At 52.6% G+C, this 12638-nt stretch overlaps 4 protein-coding genes across 4 annotated transcripts in view; 3 read left to right on the top strand and 1 right to left on the bottom strand.

Annotated features, from left to right (window-relative positions):
• EAH_00045830 (zinc finger (CCCH type) protein, putative) overlaps positions 1-1796 on the bottom strand; it is a gene marked incomplete at both ends in the record, with an annotated part of 4317 nt that extends 2521 nt beyond the window's left edge. The window contains 3 exons of the mRNA XM_013394743.1: positions 79-230; positions 718-985; positions 1264-1796. Of these exons, the coding sequence (XP_013250197.1) occupies positions 79-230; positions 718-985; positions 1264-1796 (953 nt within the window). The remainder of the gene's footprint in view (positions 1-78; positions 231-717; positions 986-1263) is intronic.
• A 1060-nt stretch (positions 1797-2856) lies between these two features.
• On the top strand, positions 2857-4870 carry EAH_00045820 (hypothetical protein, conserved; the record flags this gene model as incomplete). Its single annotated transcript, XM_013394742.1, has 2 exons — positions 2857-3788; positions 4408-4870. The coding sequence occupies 2 exons, from the start codon at positions 2857-2859 to the stop codon at positions 4868-4870; spliced, it is 1395 nt and encodes a 464-aa protein (XP_013250196.1).
• A 756-nt stretch (positions 4871-5626) lies between these two features.
• Positions 5627-7069, top strand: EAH_00045810 (hypothetical protein, conserved; the record flags this gene model as incomplete). The annotated part of the gene is made up of 1 exon (XM_013394741.1): positions 5627-7069. One exon carries the CDS (start codon positions 5627-5629, stop codon positions 7067-7069), a length of 1443 nt encoding a protein of 480 aa, XP_013250195.1.
• Positions 7070-8820: 1751 nt separating this feature from the next.
• EAH_00045800 (NOT2 / NOT3 / NOT5 family domain-containing protein, putative) lies at positions 8821-12113 on the top strand (the record flags this gene model as incomplete). The annotated part of the gene is made up of 6 exons (XM_013394740.1): positions 8821-9071; positions 10032-10091; positions 10427-10550; positions 11011-11254; positions 11390-11450; positions 11654-12113. 6 exons carry the CDS (start codon positions 8821-8823, stop codon positions 12111-12113), a joined length of 1200 nt encoding a protein of 399 aa, XP_013250194.1.
• Positions 12114-12638: the final 525 nt, after the last annotated feature.

Raw genomic sequence — 12638 nt, 5'->3', positions numbered from 1 at the left:
CTGCTCATGCTGTTGCTGCTGCTGTTGCTGCTGCTGCTGGAGCTGCCGCTCGCCACAACCATGCTGCTGCCTTCCAACTGGTCAGAGCTACGCGGAGAACCCTGTTGATGCAGCTGCTGCTGCTGCTGCTGCTGCTGCTGCTGATGCTTCTGCTGCAGCTGCCGCACTTGGGCTGCCACCTTCTCCAGCGCAGCCTCAGTCAGAGGGTCAATCCTCTCAGGGAACACATCCTATAACAAATAAATAAATAAATAAATAAATAAATAAATAAATAGTTAAATAATTAAAAATTAAACAAATAAAACAAATTATATAGCAGCAGCAGCAAGTGGACCAGCAGCAGGAGCAGATACGGCAGCAGCAGCAGCAGTCAAGGACAGTAGATGCTGCAGCAAGTACAGCAGCTGGAGCAGCAGCAGCAAGTGCAGCAGCAGCAGCAGCAGCAGTAAGTGCAGCAGCAATAGCAACAGTGCTGCAGCAAGCCCATTATCACGCCTTCCCGCATATCGAAATCTAACACTAAACCCTAAACCCTAAACCCTAAACACTAAACCTTAAACCCTAAACCCTAAACCCTAAACCCTCAACTCCAAACCCTAAACCCCAAACACAAAACCCCAAACCCTAAAACACTAAACCCCCAACACTAAACCCTAAACCCTAAACCCTAAACCCTAAACCCTAAACCCTAAACCCTAAACCCTAGACCCTGCTAACTTTGAAGTTTGCGATGACGCTGTCTAAGAACCAGTCAGGGCAGAAGGCCGGGAGATGATGTTTGCTGAGCTGAGTGTGTCTCCTTCTGCAGCGGGGGCCCTGCTTGCAGAAGCCAAAGAAGTAATGGAGACACTCCTGCTGCTGCTGCTGCTGCTGCTGCTGCGCGTAGTTGCTGCTCCCGCTGCTGCACAGCAAACGGCAGGCATCATCCACCACTAAATCTTCTGCTGCTTCGTTTTGCTGCTCGTGACGGTAGACACAACAACCCCTACAAACATGCAGCAGCAAACAAACGCAGCAGCAGCAACCGCAGCAAACAAATGCAGCAGCAGCAGCAAACAGATGCAGCAGCAGCAGCACAAGGGGCAGCAAAGAACGCGTCAAACGCATGCAGCAGCGGCAAACAAATGCAGCAGCAGCAGCAAATGTAGCAAATACACCAGAGGCAGCAGCAGCAAACGCAGCAGCAGCAGCGGCAGCAAGTGCAGCAGAGGCAGCAGCAGCCAAAGACCTCGGTGCAGCAGCAGTAGCAGCTCCAGCGCAAACAACGACGCCTCAGCAGCAAAAGCAGCAGCATCAGCAGCAGCAGCATTAGCACTAGCAACATTATCAGTGGCAGCATTAGCAGCAGCACTAGCAGCAGCAACAGCATTAGCAGCCGCAGCAGCACTAGCAGCAGCAGCAGCATTAGAATTTGCAGCAGCCCTAGCAGCATCAGCAGCAGCAGCACTAGCAGCAGCAGCATCAGCAGCATTAGCATTTGCAGCAGCACTAGCAGCAGCAGCAGTATTAGCATTTGCAGCAGCCCTAGCAGCATTAGCAGCAGCAGCCCTAGCAGCATTAGCACCAGCAGCATTACCATTAGCAGCAGCAGCAGCAGCAGCAGCAGCAGCAGTATTAGCATTTGCAGCAGCCCTAGCAGCATTAGCAGCAGCAGCCCTAGCAGCATTAGCAGCAGCAGCATTACCATTAGCAGCAGCAGCAGCACTAGCAGCAGCAGCAGCACTAGCAGCAGCAGCAGCAGCAGCAGCATACCTGGCAGCATCGATGCAGACACCGTCGTTTCTGCACTTGGGCATTCTCGAGTAAATAACGCGATGAAGAAAATCGCATGCAGCCCCACGCATGCATGCACCCCTCCACCAATGCCTACAAACTACGCTGTGTCTCCCTCTTGCTGCTGCAGCAACAGAGTCTGAACCCTGCACTCCTTGCTGCAGCAGCAGCTCCTGCTGCTCCTGCTGCTGCTGCTCCAAAGCATGCTCAAAGTTAAAACGCGTACGCATGTAACGAGGTACTGCTGATGCTGCTGAAGCAGCAGCAGCAGCTGCTGCTGCTGCATTAGAGGATGTGCTGCTGCTGTCGTAGCTCGCAGCAGCTAATACTGCTGCTGCTGCTGCTGCTGCAGGGCCTTGCGGCAGCGAGAAAGAAGAACGAGGAAACTCCTCGAAAGGAGGCAACACTCCAGAATGCATTGCAGCAACAAAATGCAGCAGCAGCAGCAGCAGCTGCTGCTGCTGCTGCTGCCGCTGCTGTTGCTGTTGCTGCTGCTGCTCCTGTGGATGCTGCTGTTTAATAACTGACTTCACTCAGCATTCAAACGCTACCTTGCTGCTGTTCCTCTTGCTGCTCCCACTGTTATTGTTGTTGCTGCTGTTGCTGTGGATGCACCTGCTGCTGCTGCTGCTGCTGTGCTGCAGCAATAAAGCCCTGTGCTGCCGCTCCAGCGGTCTTCACCGCTGCAGTCGGTTCTGCTGTTGCTGCTGATTTTCTTCCTGTTAATGCTGCTGCTGTTGCTGTTGTTGCTGCTGCTGTTAGCTGCTGCTGCTGCAGGCCTCACCGCCCGGTACTGCTGCAGCAGGAAACAGCTTTGCTGCTGAGGTGCAGCAGCAGCAGCCGCCGCAGCACAGACACAAACTAGAAATCCCAGCACATAAACCCTAAACCCTAAACCCTAAACCCTAAACCCTAAAAGAAGTCTCCATGCCTTTCGCATTCATAGGCGGGCTTCGACTGGGGGCGCATGCAAGCCAGCCCCAAAGGAGAAGCAAACCCTAAACCCTAAACCCTAAACCCTAAACCCTTAAGCGGGGTCTTTTTATGGCTGTGTCGAGTTTCGCTCTCTCGTTGAATGGCCCGATGTCCTGCAGGTTTGCTGCAGCAGCAGCAGCAGCAGCTGCTGCTGCTGCTGCTGCAACTTCTGCTGCTTCTGCAACCCCCGCTGTAGCAGCAGCTCGAGGGGCTGTTGTCTCTCGTCTGTACTGCAACAGCAGCAGCAGCTGCAGCAGCAGAAGGATAAGGGCCTTCTGCACAGCAGCAGCAACAGAAGCACAGCCAGCTGCAGGAACTGCAGCAGCAGCAACAGCCGCAGCAACTGCAGCAGCATCAAGAGCGACAACAGCAGCAGCAGCAGCTCAAAAGAGCAGCGTGAGGATCCTTCCTCTCTCAGCAGCAGACCTCAGCAGCAAGGCTGAAGTGCTGTCTGCTGCTAAGGCAGCTTTCCTAAGCAGCAACAGCAGCAGCAGTAACTGCAGCAGCAACTGCAGCAGCAGCAGCAGCAGCAGCTGGTTCAGGGTGCATGTTGGAGATAATACCATTAAGACTTCAGAAGGGGTGGATTTGCTGCTGCCTTCTCTTGCTGCTGCAGTTGCTGTTGCAGCAGAAGGCGTGCGTGTTCAGCGGCAGCTGCTGCTACACAAGCAGCAGCAGCAAGAGCAGCAGAAGCAGCAGCAGCAGCTTCCGCTGTATCTCTTGAGGCGCCCTTTGACGGGTCTCCTCGCTTTCGTCCAAGACATCTCGCTGCAGCAGCAGCAGCAGCAACTGGAGCAACAGCAGCAGCAGCAGCAGCAGCAGCAGCAGCAGCAACTGGAGCAGCAGCAGCAGCAGCAGACAAAGCAGCAGCAAATAATAGAGGAGCTGCTGGGGTTTCTAGAGACAGACACCGCTCTCTGCAGGGAGGCGTCTCCTTCTGCAGATGCTTTGCTGCAGCAGGATGCAGCAGCAGCAGCAGCAGCAGCAGCAACAGCAGCAACAGAAGATGCTGGCTCTGCACCTTCTCTGCTGCAGCAGCGGTGCGGCAGTTGGGAGCTTCGTGCTGCAGTGCTGCTGCAGGAGCAGCTGCTGCTGCCCCCTCTTGTTGCTGCTTTTTGTTCGCGTCGCGGTGTATCTCTGAAGACAAGCGAAGGTATTTGTGCTGCTGTTCAAACCCCAACAACTATCCAGGTAAACCCTCAGGGTTTAGGGTTTAGGGTTTAGGGTTTGCAATCAAGAAACCCTCACACGAAAGAGGTGCTGCTGCAGGGTTTAGGCTTTACCTCATGAGGGTTTAGGGTTTAGGGTTTATCTGTGTCTAAGGGTCTAGGGTTGGCGTAAGGGTTTAGGGTTTGTTTAAGGGTTTAGGGTTTAGATTAGGGTTTAGGGTTTGTTTAAGGGTTTAGGGTTTATACTTAGGGGGATTAAAGTTAAGGTTTAGGGTTTGACAGCGCGTAGGAGTGCTGCCTGCGGACACTACAAAACCCTAAACCCTAAACCCTAAACCCTAAATGTTAGTATGGGTGCGGTTGGTTCGTTTTATGCACTTGGCTTCATCTGCTGTTTGCTGCGACATGTGCTGCTGCTGCTGTTGCTGCTGCTGTTGCTGCTGCTGCTGCTGCTGCTGCAGCGTTTGCGTAGATGCTTCGGTTTACTCAGCCCGCTGCAGCTGGTCGCGCTGCAAGCAGCAGCAGGGCATCTGCGTTCGGTTATTATTGCTGATGAGCTGCTCTTTGGAGAAGCTTTGCTGCAGCAGCCTGCTGCTGCTGCTGCTGCTGCAGCTGCAGCAACAGCAACAGCAGATCCAGCAGCAGCTGCTGCTGGAGAAGCCCCAACCCCAAGCGCTGCGACTGCCGCTGCAGCGCGCATGCAGGAGATAGCAGCAGCAGCTGGGGGAGGTTCTTCTAATGCAGCAACAGCAGCATCATCAGCATCAGCAGCAGCCGCTGCAGCAGCAGCAGCAGCAGCAGCAGCAGCAGTGCAGAGAGCCTGGGATGCGAGCACAATCGAAGCACGAGTGCAGCAGCAGCACTTTGGTTTCGTTGAGGGGATTCATGATGAAGCAGAAGCAGAAGCAGTCTTGTGGCTTACTGCAGCAAAAACTGCTGTTTCTCTCTTTTAAATCACACCCTGCTGCTGCTGCTGCTGGTGTGGCTGCTGCTGCTGCTGGTGTGGCTGCTGCTGCTGCTGGTGCTGCTGCTACTGGTGTTGCTGCTGCTGCTGCGAAGACAGCGGGGTTCACAGCAGTAGTCCAGTCGAACCCCTTTGCTGCAGTCACAGCAGCAGCAGCAGCAGCAGCAGCAGCAACAACAACTACCGCAGCAGGACACGCAGCAGCAGGAACAGTAGCAGCAGCAGGAACAGCAACGTCAGTCGTAGCAACAACACCAGCAACAAGCTGCTGCAGCAGAAGACAGCAGCAGCAGCTGCTGCTGCTGCTGTCTTGTGTAGAGCGTACTTTCTTTGAACCTGTTTTTTGTTTAATTTATTAAATAAATAAATAATTAAATAAATTTTATTTATAACAATTAAATTTGCTTCACTTCTGTAGAAGACAGCAGCAAACCGAGCCCAGGCTTAGTCGTGGGGCTGCAGGCGGGCAGCAGCAGCAACAGCAGCAGCAGCAGCAGCAAATGTTGCTGCTGCTGCAGCAAAACCCAAGCATATTTTCTTTATTAAGGCATCCAGGCCGTATAGGGGTTACCTGGAGGCCTGCAGCAGCCGCAGCAGCAGAAACAACTACTGCAACAGCAAGCGCTGTCGTTGCTCTTGCTGCTGCAGCAGCTGCCGCTGCAGCAGCAGCAGCAGCAACAACAGCCTTAGCAGAGACGAGAGAAACAGGGAACTGAGCTGCAGCAGCAGCCGCCGCCTCAAGACAATGGCGGCTGCAGCAAACACAGCAGCAACAGCAACAACAGCAGCAGCAGCAGCAGCAGCAGCAGCAGCAGCAGATTGCATGCAACCGAATCTGCTGGTAATTCATTACTTCCCCTGCGGTGTGCCCCCTGTTCAAAGCCGAAGCAGCAGAAGCAGAAAATGCAGACAGCAGCAGCAGCAGCAGCAGCAGCAGCAGCAGCAGCAAGAGGAGGTAATCTTGGATCCTTTGCTGCTGGCAGTTCGTGTGTATGCTGCTGTGAGCGGCATGCAGTTGCTGCTGCAGCCAGACTTCAGCAGCAGCAAGGAGAGGCAGCTTCCTGCTGCAGTGTTCAACGGCGGCATTGTTAAGGGTGAGGAGCTGCTGCTGCTGCTGCAGCTACGGCAGCCGCTCTGCAGCAGCAACAGCAGCAGCAGCAGCAGCAGCAGCACAGCGTCTGGGCGGCACCAGCAGCAATGCCTTGACGATCTAATTGCAGCAGCAATCTGGAGGCCTCTGTCTGCTGCTGTCTCCTTTTTTTTGTTCTCTTATAAAAAGTGCAGCAGCAAATTTACAATCCCCTCTCTCCGTGCAGCAGGCGCTTCGTTTCTGTCGGCTTGGCTGTATGTGCAGCAGCAGCAGCAGCGGCTGCAGCAGCAGCAGCAGCAGCAGCAGCAGGGTTCTCTGCAGCTGCGAGACGCGCTGCAGCTGCTGGTAGATGCCTTACAAACCGTCAGAGCCTTAGGCGAACTGGAGACCCTCCCCCCAGCAGCAGCAGCAGCAGCAGCAACTCCAGCAGCAGCAGCAGCAGCAGCAGCGGGGGAGTTTAGCTGCTGCAGCAGAGGGAGACACTTTCTGGTGTATGCTGCAGACATTTCTTTTTCTGATATTCTGCTGTACGCTCATCTCTCAGTTTTGCTGCAGATTCCGAAGGGTGCTGCACCCTGGAAGCGAGTCAAGCAGCAGCAGCAGCAGCAGCAGCAGCAACAGCAGCAGCAGCAGCAGCAGCAGCAACAGCAGCAGCAGCAGCAGCAGGAGCACGGGGTAAGCGAACCTGCTGAAAGTGGGGAGCCGGGTAGTACGGAGGAGCTGCAGCAGCAATCGGAGAATGCTGCAGCAGCAGGACCAACAGCAGCAGCAACAGCAGCAGCAGCAACAGCAGCAGAATTGCAGCTAGAGGTGGATTCTTTAGACAGCAGCAATGCAGAGGATAAGCTGCTGTTGCAGCAACTGCAGCAGCTGCTGCAGTGGGGTAAGCAATATGTGCAGCTCTTTGAGGAGCATCTCGCCATACATAACGCACGAGCAGCAGCAGCAGCAGCAGCAGTTCCTGCTGCTGCTTCTGATCAGCAGCAGGACCAGCAGCAGCAGCAGCAGCAGCAGCAGCAAGGGCTTCCAATGTATGCCTTCTCGCGTACCTACCGCATCTGCAACTGTCCTAGCAGCAACAGACAAGCCTGCTGTTAAGGGTTTAGGGTTTACTCTGTACGCCGCTCACAAACGAAAGCAGCAAACCCTTCAGCTGCTGCTGCTGCTGCTGCTACGGTTGCTGTTGGTGTTGCTGAAGTTGCTGCCGCTGCTGCTACGGTTGCTGCTGGTGCTGCTGCTGACTACTCTCGCTGCTGCTGTTGCTTGCCTTGTGTTGATGAAGCCCTTGCTGCTGGAGTAGCCTTCCTCTATGTAGCAGCAGATGCTGCAGCTGCAGCAGCAGGAAGTTGCTGCCGCTGCTGCTACGGTTGCTGCTGGTGCTGCTGCTGACTACTCTCGCTGCTGCTGTTGCTTGCCTTGTGTTGATGAAGCCCTTGCTGCTGGAGTAGCCTTCCTCTATGTAGCAGCAGATGCTGCAGCTGCAGCAGCAGCAGCAAATAGAGCAGCAGCAGCAGATGCAGCAGCAACAGCAGATACGGCAGCAGTGTCTTGTAGCAGCTACGTATTAGTTGTCTCCCGTCTCTCTTTTATTTGCTTTGTATTTCTGTTTGTTTGTCTTAAACCCTGTGCTGCACATACTACCACTCCTAGGGTTTAGGGTTTAGGGTTTAGAGATTAGGGTTTAGGGTTTAGAAGCCTTCTCCCCCCTGCCTTCTCCTCCCTGTGCTTCTCGCTGTCTCTGCAGCAACTGGAGTAGCAACTGCAGCAGCAGCAGCAACTGTTGCTGCTGCTGAAGCTGTAACAGTAGCAAGCGCAGCAGTAAGAGCAGCAGCTGCTGCTGCTGTTGCTGCTGCTGCCTCAAGCCTTGTGGTGTACATACACCGCACTGGGGGTTAACAGGGAGACGCAGAAGAGAAGCAAAGGAGAGCTTTAATAAGTTTAAAATAAATTAAAATGTGTATTATTAGTAGATAAACCCTAAACCCTAAACCCTAAACCCTCAAGATGTGGGGAAGCCCTCAGAAAGTAACAGACGAGAGCCGCGAGGGTTTAGGGTTTAGGGTTTAGGGTTTAGGGGTGCGTAAATGCAACTTGATTTATTTAATTCCTACTCAAAATATATAATAAGTAGTGCTGTTGCTGCTGTTGCTGCTACTACTGCTGCTGCAGGGGAGCCTGTAGCAGCAGCAACAGCAGCCGCCGCAGCGGCCGAGAGGCAGCAGCAGCAGCAGCAGCAGCAGCAAGATCTGCAGCAGCAGCAACAGCGACGACGCATATATCTGATTTTGTCTTTCGTAGTGGGGGCGCTCAAAGCATATTTTTTTCTTCATTCTGCTGCTGCCTTTGCTGCAGCGTGCATACACGTGAAAGCAGGGCGAGGTGTTGCTGCAGCAGCTGCTGCTACTGCTGCTGCTGCTGCTGCTACTACTGCTGCTGCTGCTACAACTGCAGTTGTTGCTCCAGGCTCACGACAGCAACTCAAAGGCCGTCTTCTACAGTAACCGGTGCTGCTGCAGCTGTAGTCGTTCCTGCTGCTGCTGCAGCTGTTGCTGCTGCTTTTACTGCTGCGTCTTCCGCCGCATGCAAGCTGAGATTCATAGAGCTGGCTGCTGCAGCAGGGCTATGCAGCAGCAGCAGCAGCAGCAACAGGTTATTTTCGCTCTGTAGGATGGCCTCAGCTGGAGGCGCAGATGTAGTTTAAGGGAGTCGCTGCAGCAGCAGCAGCAGCAGCACTAGCAACAGCGATAGCAGCAGCAGCAGCAGCAGCAGCAGCAGCAAAATGGCTCCCTCAAGTAATTCTTCATCTATTTCTGGGAGGGGGGGAAACAACAGGAGCGGGGGTCGCTCTTATGGACGATCTGCTGCCAGCAGCAGCCCTGCTGCTGCTGCAGCAACTGCAGCAGCAGCAGCAGCAGCAGCTGGAAGTAATGGGAGCGGGAGCAGCAGCAGCACTCGAAACGATAGCAGCACAGCTGCTGGGCGTGTTGGGCGTAGCAGCAGCAGCAGCAACAGCAACAACAGCAGCAGTTCTGCTTCATCTGTTCGCAGCAGCAGCAACAATAGCAGCAGCAGCAGCAAGAAGATGCAATCATCACAGAGTGTATCTGCAGCAGATCCATCTTCTGCTGCTGCTGCTTCTAGCACTTCATCACCTTCCTTACAGTCTGCAGCAGGAGTTGAATCAAATTCTACTGCATCTGCTGCAGCAGCAGCAGCTGGTGCTGCTGCTGCTGCTTCTGCTGCTGGTGCTGCATGTACATCAACATCTACTGCAGGTGCTCAAGATGCATCGATATTCGATATCATCAGCAGCAGCAGGAGCAGCAGGAGACAGCAGCAAAGGGGTATTAGGAGACAGCGGATTGCTTGATAATAATGCTGAAGACAGCAGCAGAAATCACTTCGGGTTGTTAGGCATATTAAAAGTAATTAAAACAAACGATGCCGATGTTAATGTCTTAGCCTTGGGGACAGACTTAACTACGCTCGGATACAACTTAAACTCTACAGAGTAAATTATTATTTATTTATTATTATTTATTTATTTATTTATTTATTTATTTATTTATATGTTATTATTTATTTATTTATTTATTTATATTTATTTGTTTGTTTCAAGACAAACCATCGTCAGATTAATTTACATCCTCTGCGGTGAATAGACAAATAAATAAATAAATTAATAATATAAATAAATTAATTAATCAGTAAATTAATAATATAAATAAATAAATAATAAAATAAATAAACATAAATAAATAAATAAATAAATAAATAAATAAACATAAATAAATACGCAAATGATTAAAAAATAAACAGAGACACAGCACATAGAGCAGATATAAATATTAAGAATAAAGAAGTAGAAGTAAAGAAGGATAAAAATATAAATATAAATAAATTAATATAAATAAAGATATAAAGAAGGATAAAAATATAAATATAAATAAATTAATATAAATAAAGATATAAGCAGTTCGTTTGGTGTTGCAGTGTCTGCTTGTCTTCCGCTGTAAACCCTAAACCCTAAACCCTTGGGTTGTGAGTGCATGCGTTTCAGGTGTCTGTACAATGCATTTACCTCTCCGGTCTCGGAGACGCCCGTGAAGAAGTCTGTGGAGTGAGGGTTTAGGGTTTAGGGTTTAGGGTTTAGGGTTTAGGGTTTAGGGTTTATTGGTTTCATTGCCTCTGTCTCTTTGTCGCTTCTTGTGTCTCCCTTTGCGTCTTCTCCTCTGTTGCTGCTTTTCGTGTTGCTGTTACTGCTGCTGATTCTGCTGCTGCTGCTGCTGCTGCTGGTGGAGGGGAGGGGGTTGCTGCCTTGGTGTTACGCTTCTGCTGCTGCTGCTGCTGCTGCATCAGGGCGTTGCTGCCGCAGTGCTACCATGCTGCTGCTGCTGCTGTTGCTGCTGCGTGAGTGTCTCACTGCTGTAGCTGCTGCTGCTGCTGCTGCTGCAGGGAGTTGCTGCCTCAGTGTTATGTTGCTGCTGCTCCTCCTCCTCTGCGGGCTTCGCACTTGGAGAAGTTAGAGACGAAAACTCTCTTTTATATTTTCTACACTAGTCCTCGTCTTTTGCTGCAGGTACACCTAAACCCTAAACCCTAAACCCTAGGCTTCTAAACCCTAAACCCTAAACCCTAGGCTTCTAAACCCTAAACCCTAAACCCTAGGCTTCTAAACCTTAAACCCTAAACCCTAGGCTTCGAAACCCTAAACCCTAAACCCTAGGCTACTAAACCCTAAACCCTAGCTACAAGCCCTTCTACCCTTCTTTTCTAACGCCATGCACTCGCAAACCCTAAACCCTAGATGCTTCCGCTCCCCAGGCTGCTTGCTGCTGCTGCACGTTTCGCTGCTGCTGCTGTTGCACGTTTTGCTGCTGCTGCTGCTGCTGCACGTTTTGCTGCTGCTTCTGGTGCGCGTCACTGCTGGTGCTGCTGTTGGTTTTGCTCGTTATTGCTGCTGCATCCCCTGCTGCTGCTGCTGCTGCTGCTGCTGCTGGACGTGATTGCTGGTTTTGCTGCTTGTTTTGCTGCTGCAGGGTTATGCTGCTGTTGAGCTCGTGAGAAGGCAGTGGTGTTATCACAAGGATTGGCGGAAGTGGTTTAAAGCAGCAGATGCTGCTGCTGCTGCAGCAAATCTACCGCTGCAGAAGCGTCTCCCTGATGGAGACGATCCCCTGCAGCAGCAGCAGCAGCAGCAGCAGCAAGGGGGGGGAAGTGGCAGCAGCAACAGCGGCGATGATGATGCAGCTGCTGGTGCAGCAGCAGCAACAAAAGGTGCAGGTGAGATACGCGAATACATCAGGGATAGGCGTTGCTGTTGCTGCTGCTACTTCTGCTGCGCGGTATTGCTGCTGCTGCTGCACGTTATTGACCCTAGTGCTGCTGCTGCTGCTGCTGCTGCTGCTGCTGCTGCAGGTGGTGAACGGGAAGAAGCAACGCACTGGATTTGGTTCGATCCAATCTCCTGGACAGAATCGTACGCATGCTGCTGCTGCTGCTGCTGCTGCTGCTGCTGCTGCTGTTGGCGCTGCTGGTATTCCTGCTGTTGCTGCTGCTGCGTATCTCACTCAGTGGGCGTTTGCTGCTGATGCATTCTGCTGTCTGTCTCCGTTTCTGTTGAGTCTTGCGGCCTTATGAACCCTATCGCTGTTGCTGCTGCTGCTGCTGCTGCTGCTGCAGTACATACGTGGGGAAGCTGCCGCTGTCGTGCTTCCTGCCGGAGGCGGAGGTTTGCTTCGCGCTGCAGCAGGGCTACAAGGAAGCAGAATTGAATCAAGAGCTGCAGCAGCAGCAAGTGCAGCAGCTGTACTTGGAGCACCAGCAGCACCTGCAGCAGCAGCAGCAGCACCTCCAGCAGCAGCAGCAGCAGCAGCAGCAGCAGCGACACATACCACAGCAGCAGCAGCAGTCGAAGGTTGATCCCCATGCCCCAGTGGGAGACCATCAAGGTTCTGCTGCTGCTGCTGCTGCGGCGGCGGCTGCTGCTGTTGCTGCTGCTGCACAGCCAGTTGCTTCTCACGCGCAGCAGCAGCAGCAGCAGCAGCAGCAGCAAGGGGGGCCCCCAGGGGGCCCCACTGGAGGCGTTATTAATGGGGGAGAGCTGCAGTCAGTTTGGGCTGGTGGCTGGGCACACCGCTAGATGTGCAGCAGCAGCAGCAGCAGCAACAACAACAACAGCAACAACAACAGCAATATCAACAGCAGCAGCAGCAGCAGCAGTCGCAGCAATGGCAGGAGCAACAGCAGCACCGGCTGCCTCCGCTTCCATTGTTGTTGCTGCTGCTGCTGCTGCTGGTTTAATCACCGAAACTGTTCAAAAGCAGGGTTCCTGCTGCACATCTTCGGAGCTGCATGCGACAGCAGCAGCAGCTGCTGCTGCTGGAGCTGCTGCTGCAGCTGCTGCTGCAGCAGTAGTACTGGCTGCGGTGAAGACGCATCTTCATATAGACCAGCTGATTAATTGAGGTCTAGAGTTTATGATTCATGGTTTAGGGTTTAGGGTTGCGAAGGGTTTAGGGTTTAGGGTTTAGTGTTTAGGGTTTAGGGTTTAGGGTTAAATAGGCTGGTTGTTTATAGAGTTTAATGGCTTATCGGTGTACGAGGGAGGTTTAGGGTTTTTTGATAATGTTCGGGGCAGAGTAGGGTTTAGGGTTTAGGGTTTAGG

Source organism: Eimeria acervulina, genomic scaffold, assembly GCF_000499425.1.
Source record: "Eimeria acervulina Houghton genomic scaffold, Eah_scaff662, whole genome shotgun sequence".
Classification (NCBI taxonomy): domain Eukaryota; phylum Apicomplexa; class Conoidasida; order Eucoccidiorida; family Eimeriidae; genus Eimeria; species Eimeria acervulina.
The sequence above is the reverse complement of the archived record's forward strand: the minus strand, read 5'-3'. Positions and strand labels throughout refer to the sequence as shown.